Source organism: Urocitellus parryii, chromosome 5, assembly GCF_045843805.1.
Source record: "Urocitellus parryii isolate mUroPar1 chromosome 5, mUroPar1.hap1, whole genome shotgun sequence".
NCBI classification, from domain to species: domain Eukaryota; kingdom Metazoa; phylum Chordata; class Mammalia; order Rodentia; family Sciuridae; genus Urocitellus; species Urocitellus parryii.
The window spans coordinates 59,543,577-59,553,595 of record NC_135535.1 but is presented as its reverse complement, the minus strand read 5'-3'; the positions used below and the strand labels follow the sequence as shown (position 1 = coordinate 59,553,595).

General features: G+C 44.9%; 1 protein-coding gene and 1 pseudogene across 1 annotated transcript; one reads left to right on the top strand and one right to left on the bottom strand.

Annotated features, from left to right (window-relative positions):
• Positions 1-435: 435 nt before the first annotated feature.
• Positions 436-1,362, top strand: LOC113189602 (olfactory receptor 2AP1). The gene has a single exon (XM_026398471.2). It carries the CDS (start codon positions 436-438, stop codon positions 1,360-1,362), a length of 927 nt encoding a protein of 308 aa, XP_026254256.2.
• A 5,603-nt stretch (positions 1,363-6,965) lies between these two features.
• Positions 6,966-9,440, bottom strand: LOC113189594 (thiol S-methyltransferase TMT1B-like; annotated as a pseudogene).
• Between the last annotated feature and the right edge of the window lie 579 nt (positions 9,441-10,019).

The window sequence follows — 10,019 nt, the reverse complement described above, 5'->3', positions numbered from 1 at the left end:
GCAATTCTGAGAGGAGTTAAGCAAACAAAGGAGGTAAGGCAATGAATGGCACCGGTGGAAAGTAGGGGAAGTGAATGATGGGGAAAAGAAATTAGCAATTATTCTGGAAGGAGGCGGCAGCTCGAGGCATTCCTTTGTTAAATGACTACCTGAACTTCTTGAACATCATCTGTGAGGCAGCCACTTGCTTCATGCAGGCACTGGGGAGGGTACAGTGTTGGGAAATAATGACAAGAATTTTCCTACAAAAGGGACTGTGGAGAAGTCAACACCATTCAAATGAGCCATTGATCTGGATCATGTCATCACAGGAAAAGTTCATGGTTCCCTCCATTTTGTTCTCTTCAGATTTCCCATGTCCATTTCAGAGCACCTCTTCCCTTCTCCACTTTGATTTCTCTCTTTTTTACCTTGAGACTCAAAAACTATTCAACAATGAAAAATAAAACCATATTGACTGAGTTCATCCTTCTGGGTTTAACAGATGTCCCTGAATTCCAAGTGGCAATTTTCACTTTTTTTTTCCTGACCTACTTTCTCAGCATCATTGGAAACCTGACTATCCTCATCCTCACCTTGTTGGACTCCCACCTTCAGACTCCCATGTATTTTTTTCTCCGGAACTTCTCCTTCTTGGAAATTTCCTTCACAAACATCTTCATTCCCAGGGTCCTCTTCAGCATCACCACAGGGAACAAGAGTATCAGCTTTGCTGGTTGCTTCACTCAGTACTTCTTTGCCATATTCCTTGGATCCACAGAGTTTTATCTTCTAGCTGCCATGTCCTATGATCGCTATGTGGCCATCTGCAAACCCCTGCATTACACGATCATCATGAGTGGCAGAGTCTGCACCCAGCTGGTTCTCTGCTGTTGGCTGGCTGGGTTAATGGTTATTATACCACCATTCACTCTAATGAATCAGCAGGACTTTTGTGCATCCAACAGGCTGAATCATTATTTCTGTGACTTTGAGCCTCTTCGAGAACTCTCCTGTTCAGACACTAGCCTCATGGAGAAGATAGTCTTTCTTGTGGCATCTGTGACCCTGATTGTCACTCTGGTACTAGTGATTATCTCCTATACATCTATCATCAGGGCTATTCTGAAGCTTCCTTCAGCCCAGCAGAGGTCAAAGGCCTTTTCCACCTGTTCTTCCCACATGATTGTCATCTCCCTCTCTTACGGAAGCTGCATCTTCATTTATATTAAACCCTCAACAGAAGGAGACACATTCAACAAGGGAGTAGCTCTACTCATTACTTCAGTTGCTCCTTTGTTGAACCCCTTCATTTACACACTAAGGAACCAACAGGTAAAACAAGCCTTCCAGGATATTCTCAAAAAGCTTGTGAATCTTTAAAGAACTTAAAAATTAAAGATTTGGAACTGGATGGGTATCAACCATATACCAAGCTCTCTGACGGTTACTAGGTACCCAACAAAGAATTAAAATCCAGTCTAGTGAAACTTGGAAATAAATAAATTGCAACCTGTTGTTAAATTGATACAGAGCAAGCAAAAGAGTATCTAAGCCAAAATAATGTGTGGTTGTTTGTGGTTGTTTGTTGTTTGGCACTGGAGACTGTATGACAACCTGCAATTGTCCATAAACTCCATTTTAATGACCATTTTATTTACATGAATTTATATGTTCAATTTCCTACTTAAGAAAAAGTGAATAAAAAAGAAAGTGGAAATTTTAAGACAATTGATAAAGCAGTTAATTTCTATACTTTCATTTGGGCAATGTATTATTATTTTAAATTTTAGAATTTTTCATATTTATTCACCTAAACTTACATATTAATAAAGTTAATTGCATATGCTTGGAAAAAAAGAAATGAATAAGTTTTTTTAATTGAAAAAGCAATTGAATTACTCAGTTGAACAACTCAATGTGAATTAGCCCATAAATGTCTTCAGAGAGGATACCATTTATACTGGATTTTTACAAGTAGGAATAAGACAAGAAATCAAAAACATGGAGTAGAAAAAATATTAGGGGTGGGAGCCCAAAATTTTAATCCAAGGAGCTTGAATAAGTGATACTGTCATTTATATCAATCAAAACAAAAGGTGTAAGAAGAATGTGGAGATTATAATTTTAGTTTTGAATTAAGTTAAATTCTCATCTAAAATAAAATCAATGCTGATAGTGTCAAGGCATCTGAATTCAGGACCACCCTCTGGATCACATAGGTGATCATTGATTATATAGGAATATAGGGGCTCAAATAGTAAGCTCTAAAGGTCCTCCCAATATTTAAAGAGCAGCAAATGCAGATGGAACAATAAGAAAAATAAAATATCTGTGGAATTCATAGAAAGAGAATATCTTAAGAAACGGGTTGTTGTCAATGTGAAATGCTGCAGAGAGCAATTAAAACGAAGAATTAAAGTATTTGAATAAATAATTAGAGTTTCATTGTTTATCCTAACCACTTTGAGAAAATGTCGAAGTTGGAGGTAGGGTAAGAATTAGTCAGACTTTATAGTGTTATTGGTGAAAAGTTAAAGCTGAAAAGGTAGAGAATGGTAAAAATGGAATTTCAAGAACAGAGGAATAAAAAAAATGACCACCTAGTTATGTTCCCTCATAGTATTCTGTGTTTTGTCATTCATAGTATAACCAAAATAATGGTTATATTTTTTAATGTATTCTTTCCTAGTCTATAAGGTCCAGGAGTGCAGAAATACTATGTTCTTTTTGTTTGTTTGCTTGTTTGTTTTAGTTGTAGATGAACATAACAACTTTATTTTTTTAATGTGGTACTGAAGATCAAACCCAATGCCTCACACATGCTAGACAAGTGCTCTATCACTGCACTACAAGTCCAGCCTAGAGATAATATCTTTTTGATCACAATTCCGACTGTAATGCCAAGCAAGAGTATGCTATTGAATGAATGAATGAATGATAGATGGATAGATGGCGATATAAACAAATGGATGAGGGAAGCCAGGACAGGATATTTTTAAGTGAAAAAATTTTCTGCATAGAAAATTTACAGATGGGGAAACTGAAACTTAGAAAAGTGAAACAGCTTCTGCAAGGACACACAGCTAAGTGCCTGGACTAGAATCAGAAGTTGAATATTTTTGGCACCTGTGTAACGACTGAGTCATGCAGCCATTCCAGTAGACTTTAACATTTGCTCTCTTCAGCATGACCAAGTATTTTAAGTACCATTGATGTTTTTACCTATTGCCTGCTTCTCCAAGATCTCAATAGGCTTGATCAGAAAGCTTCAGTACATAAATCTATTTAGGATATCAGAAGCATACAAAAAGCCATATTACTCCACCCCATTGTTCTTTTTTTAATTATATACATTTTATTAGTGCATTATAGTTACACATAATTTGGGGGGTTACCTATTAATACATTATATAACATAATTTGCTCCATTTCAATCTCCAGTGATGCCTCCTTCCCATACCTCCTCCTTCCCCCTCACCTGCTTCCTTTACCTTATTGGTCTTCCTTCTTTTAATTTGTTTTTAAGTATTATACTTAAAAGTGGAATTCACTATGACATATTTATATATGCACACTGCATGCTTTTGTCAATTGTATTTCGAATTTCTCCCCTTTCCTTGTTCCTTCTTACTCCTCCTCAATCCCCTTCCTTTACTCCATTGTTCTCCCTTCTATTTTTATGAGACCCTTTTTAATGTTTTTATTAATGAATTATAAATAGTTGGGTTCATTTTGACATATTCATGCATTCGCATAATACAATTTGCTTCATTTCAGTCCACAGTGACTTCTCCTTCCCTCTCTTCCTCCCTCCTACTCCTCCTCTTCCTCTACTCTATTGGTCCTCCATCTATTGTTATTTTTTTAATTGGTGCTTGAGAGAAATGCATAAAGGTAAAATTCACTGTTGTATGTTTATATATGTCCATAGCTTAAATTGGCAAATTTCACTCCACAGTTTCCCCCCTTTCCCAATTCCCCTTCCCCCGCCCTTTGATCCCTTCCTCTACTCCACTGTTCTCCATTTTTTTCATAAGACTACTTTTTAAAGTTGATATTTCTCTCTAGCTTCTGCATTTGTGAGAAAACATTAAATCTTTGACTTTCTGTGTCTGGCTTCTTCATTTAGCATGATGTTCTCCAATTCCATCTATTTACCAGCAAATGGCATAATTTCATTCTTCTTTATAGTTCAGTAAAACACCATTTTATATATGACCCACATTTTCTTTATCCATTCACTTGTTGATGAGCACCTGGGCTCTTCCATAACTTGGCTATTATGAATTTCACATGGATGTGCCTATATCCCTATAGTAGGGTGATTTTAGGTCTTTTGGATAAATACCAAGAAGTGGAATACCTAGGCATATGGTGGATCCATTCCTACTCTTTTGAAGAATGTCCATCCTGCTTCCCAAATTAGTTGTGCTAGTTTTCATTCCCACCAACAATGTATGATTATACCTTTTTTCCTACATCCTTACCAGCATTTATTATTATTTTTATTATTGATTATTGCCATTTTAACTGCAGTGAAATGAAATCTCAATGAAGTTTTGATTTGCTATTGCTAGAGTTGTGGAACATTTTTTTCAAATATTTGTTGGCAATTTATATTTCTTTTGAGAAATGTCTATATAGTTCTTTTGCCTATTTATTGATTCGGTTATTGGAGGAGTTCCCTTGTTGGTTTGGGTGTTATGTTTTTTGAGTGTTTATATATTCTGGACATTGATTCCCTGTCAGAAGAGTACCTGGCAAAGATTTTCTCCCACTCTGTAGGCTCTCTCTTCATACTCTTAATCATTTCCTTGCTATGCAGAAGTTTTAAAACTTTGCCCCCCTCCTCCCTCAACTTCCTAGTACATCTTCTCCCATTGGAGCAGTCAGAGCTCATCTTTCCCCACCAACTATCACAGAGCCCATCTGGCCGTGCAGCCCCCAGCCATGGAAGTTGGGGGTCCAGGGTCTATAGAGTAACTTGTGTGCGTGCATGAGTGTGTATGCAAATATGTGTGTGTGCATGTGGATATGTATGTATGTATGTGAGGATGAACAGAGCTCTAACATTCAGGGATCAGGAATAAGGAATGTGTTTTCAGGAGGGTGATGTGAGTCCTAGTGACAGAGGTGAGAATTCATCAGGAGGCTGAGGTTATAAGGGTGTGTGTACGCAGCTGGGGGCATGCACTAAGAGCTGGGTGGGCTCATGGCTGAGCATGTAGGAGTGTGGGGAGGCTCCATGCACCTCTCTTCTGTGGACATGAGTGTGCAGAGATGAATGTGCAAGGAGATGCTGTGCAGCCTGAGCCTGTGGGAGTCTTGGGCAGTTCTGAGTATGAGTATGGAAAGGCCACATGGCCATCTTGGTGTGCAGGACAGCATGGTCATGATGTAAGGAGGGGATGGAGTACTGGATTCAGGGAGGAGAGGTCCCTACCTAAGGGAGGTGCTACCCAGTGTACAAGCACACAGGGGGTGTGTAAGGCTCAAAGGGGCCAGGTATGCAGGGGTTGAGGAAGCCATTTCCTCCTCAGATCTTGATAGTGTTATGGGGGATGCTGTTGGCCTCTTAAGAAGCTTGGGTGGATAGAAATCTTGGGAGTTAGAGGTCCTGATGTTCTTCCACCTCCAAGCCTCCCTTTCAGAGGCTCAAGGAGATTTCCTTTCCTGGTCCTCGGGCCCCCTCTTGATATTCCTCTTGCTGTGAATGAGAACCTGGGGCCCTGGCACTGGTGGCACCCTGGGTGCTGCCCATGGTGCTGGGTGCTGGTTGGCCTGTCTCTTTTCTGCTTCAGCTGGTTGTTTCTCTCCCAGGGGTGGTGGGGGCAAGGCTCTGTGTTGTGGGTGTGTGTCCCCAGGACCTCAGCCCTGCAGCTCCTCATAGTCTGGCTTGGCATCCTTATAGATGGGATTCTTCAAGCGGGCAAAGCACCCCGAGGCCACAGTGCCCCAGTACCATGCAGTGAAGATCCCCCGTGAAGACCGGCAACAGTTCAAGGAAGAGAAGACAGGGACCATCTTGAGGAACAACTGGGGAAGTCCCCGACGGGAAAGTCCTGATGCACACCCCATCCTGGCTACGGATGGGCACCCTGAGCTGGGCCCTGAGGTGCACCCTGTGCCAGGCACTGCCTAGCTTCCTTGGTATCAGCCTGGCCCAAGGGTCCCTTCCATCTCTTCCTGAGTGGCTCCTCTGGATGAAGAGAGTAGAATTGGTTGCTGACACTGCTTCAAGATTTGGCAGGATCTGCTTTCTCAGGAGCACAGACCTCACCCACCCATGAGAACCAGCCCGAACTTCCCCTTGGAATGCTGGGAGACAAGAGGGTGTCAACCAGGGATGAGGCTGTGGGGCAGGGCAAGAAGGGAAGGGATGTCCTGTTATATGGTGGGGATCAGAATCCCTCCTTCTGCCACTCCCACTGTGTAACCTGTCTCCCCCAAAATGCCTTAGCCGGACAGTCAGGGAGGAGATTGTGTTGCTGACTCAGGGGCTTCTCCCTCCTCAGTTTCCCTTCTCCTCTGACCTTAGTTTGCTGCATCAGTCCAGTGGATTTTGTCTATTTATTAAAAAACATTGAAGACAAAACCTCTGGCTTCTTTGCTAAGTGCTGCTCCCTCCTCCCCAGGGTCTCCCCTTCTCTCTGGTACCCCCACAGCTCAGGATAAAGGTGGTAGGGGGGAGGGACACTCAGGTAGCCAGGTAGGGTTGCAGTACCATGGCTTCTGTGACTAGTCCCAGGGACACATAGGAGTAACCTAAGGAGGGCAGGGGGACCTTTCCCATGGGGACAAGGGAAGGGATGGGAGCTGTCCTAGGAGAGGGGGTGGGTGAAGTCTGGGAATTTTTAGTTAAGGAATGACAGGGTATAATGTTTTTCTCTCTCTGGTCAGGGTAGGAATAGGTTTGGGTTTTGGTTTTGGTTTTGGTGGGGGTTTTTGTTTTGTTTTGTTTTGGGTTTTTTTAGAGCTAGAGATTCCCCTCTGGCAGAGGGAGGGAGGAACCAGGGATGATGGTGGTAGGGGAAGCTTCTCTCATTCTTGATTAGATCCCTCTTAGTAGAAGACAGATTTGGCTGTGGGTGGCTTTTTCTGACTGGGGACAGGGGAGGGAGCAAATGACCCCCCCGATGGAAGTTTATTTCACAGCCTTCCCCATGATGTGGGGCCCAACAGGTAACCATTTGAGGGGAGGGGGCTGTTGTTCCATTTGGATCTCAGAGAACTTGGCATTCTCCAGGTCCTTCCAGGTCTCTCTGGTAAGGTAGCAGCCATCCCCAGTGTGCTTCCAGGTGGGCTCAAAAACTTGCTGCCACATGAAGGCCTGGCTTCCTCGCAGATAAGCCACGTGCTCCCAGAAGAACAGCGCTCCTCCCTGGGAGGGAGGAGAGGGTCAGTGTCACTAGCTGCTTCATCCTGCTCCTTCCTTCTGTCATCACCTCCTTCCCTCTGATCAAGCCTGGCCAAATCTCTTAGTGAAGTGGGAGCAGCTGGTCTGAGAGTTTATGGAGCAAACTGCTGCTCTGACATTTTCTGTGGGAGGCCATCCTCGAATGTGATTTGAGTTACCTCCCTGGCTGGGTGAGAGGCACTTAGACACAGCTGTGTTAGAGCTTTTCCCACCCTTTCCCAAGTCCGAGGGCTTGCCCATGCAGAGGCCTGTCTGGCCACTGCCCTGAAGACCCAGTCGTCACCTCTGATCTTGGAATGCTGCCCCCATTGGCCTACATTGGATGGGATTTTCCCTGGAATTTCTTTTCCCCAAGAAAAGCCCACTCCCTGGCGTGTTCGCTCTCTCCCTAGACTCTTCTGTAAACCTCGCCACCGCATTAGGTGGCTGGAGGCTGGAGCTAAGAGAAGCCATCCCAGAGCTGGTATTAAAGGTAATGAGAGTTTTGTCTCTTTAATTTAAAACTCCCTAGCAATTACTTATGAATCAAACCTTCTTTCATGAAGCCAGCGCTGGTCTCGTGGCAGAATTTTCTACAACCCCGGCTCCTACCCTCCCTCAAGGGGCCTGTGAAGAACCTCTTGTAACTGAGGGGGAAAGGACTGCTGAGAGATCTTTAAAGAAGGTCCAGAGGGCAGACAGAGGGCGAGTAAGAAACAAGGGCAGATGGCTCACTATATACAGATGCACCAGGCCTCTCTATCAAGACTCAGGTGCGTGCCATAGCTGTTCCTGACATCTCCTCCAACATCTCAGGGAAGCCCCAGACACTGCCCGATAACCACAGGGGGTTTCTCCAGCTCTTCTCTTCCCACTCCCTGCCCTAGTGATTCCCTCACCCCTTAGCTCTTAATTAGCAGCTACAAGCTGGCGATGTCCAACTCTCTATCTCCACGTTGCATCTTTTCCTGCCTCCAGTTCTAGCCCTCTAACAGCCCACATGGCTTCTTGCTTGGCTGTCTCAGCAGCTCCTGGGATCTAACAAGTCCCAAACAGTGTTCCTCCATTCCAGCAAATGGTCTAGCACCCATTATCCCTTCAGTTGCTCACGCCAGAAACTTGGAAACTATCCTAAACTCCCCTCTCTCTATGCCCCACTTGAAATATTATGGATTTAAAAAACAAATGTATGGATTCTACTTCCCCTAATATCTCTACTGGCACACTTATTTCCCCACCCTCCATGTCCTGTTTAATTCCTCTGATCTCAATTTAAACTTCACTTCCTTAGGTGACTTCCCACCTCCCTCCACTTCCTGTTAGGTGACTCTCCTATCTGCCCCAACAGCATCCTATTGGGCCCACCCTGGTCACATCTCTTATTCAGCAGCAGGCATCTAATGTACTAGGACCTCAGTTCCCCCTCCTGGGGCCCCCGAACTCTGGGGTCGCCAATGCTGTTTGCCTGTCCCAGGCCCACGTCCTTCCCACTCTGCTCACCGGCCTCAGCACTCTGTGGACTTCCTGCAGGACCCTCTTTGGGCTCTGCACAGAGCACAGCAGCAGAGTGCAGACCACCAGGTCCATGGAGCCATCAGTCACTTGTTTCATGTCCTCTCCAGGGGCCACCACAAACCGCTCATATAGGAGGTGCTGTTCTCAGCCATGCTCCTTTTCAGGAACTTCTCAAAGTGGGGGGTTGGGTCCAGGCAGGTGATGCTGCAGCCAGCAGGATAGAACTGGAAGTTGGCACCAGTGCCACAGCCCAGCTCCAGCAGGGCCACCTTCCCTGAGGTTCCCATCAGCTTCTTTATCTCACTGAAGAGCTCCCGTTTCTTGTTCTCCATCATGCGGTTGGTTTTGGCAGCCAGCGCATCCATCAGGTAGGGGAAGTAGCTTTTGCACAGGGGCTGCCAGAGCCCAGCAGAGCCATCAGGTGCAGGGGCAGCATCAGGAGCAGCATGAGCAGCTGCAGGAGTCGGACCAGGACATCCATGGCACCAGCTTCTGGTGGTGCTTCTGTTGGGGCACTGGCTTTCTTTCTCTGCCCAGCCTCGGCAGAAACCAGTCTCCTCTCCTCCTGTTTTAGGACTTTGCTCCTTGGGTCTGGATTGGCAATCTTCCTTACAGGGTGGAGAGGGTGTGTGGAATTCCTCCAGAGGGCAAGGTTCTCACAGTCCTATGGGCTCTCCAAAAGCTTTATGTGGGGCGAAGGGAAAGGTGGTGCCTCTGTTCTGGGGTCGCTGCCCAGCTGAGGAGGGTGGTATCTCTAAGGCTGACTCACCTTAGAGGGGAGTTAAGGGGGACCAGGATTATGTCTCAGATCACTGCTTCATGGGAGCCAAATGCCAGGGAAGAGCTGCATCATGGGGGATATCCTAGTCTCATTCCAATCTCAGGTCTGCTTCAGTTGATTGTGCAAGCTGGAAATTCTGGTTGGGTTCCCAGAGTATACCCTGAGGACTGTGTAAACTGTAACAGGAGGAAGCCTGTAACAGGAGGAGAAGTCTGTCTAATTGCTCTGGCTAGTATTTCAAGGACTAAATTAAATAGAAGTGGTGAGAGAGGGCATCCCTGTCTTGTTCCAGATTTTAGCGGGAATGCCTTCAGTTTTTCTCCACTTAGAATGATGTTAGCCTGA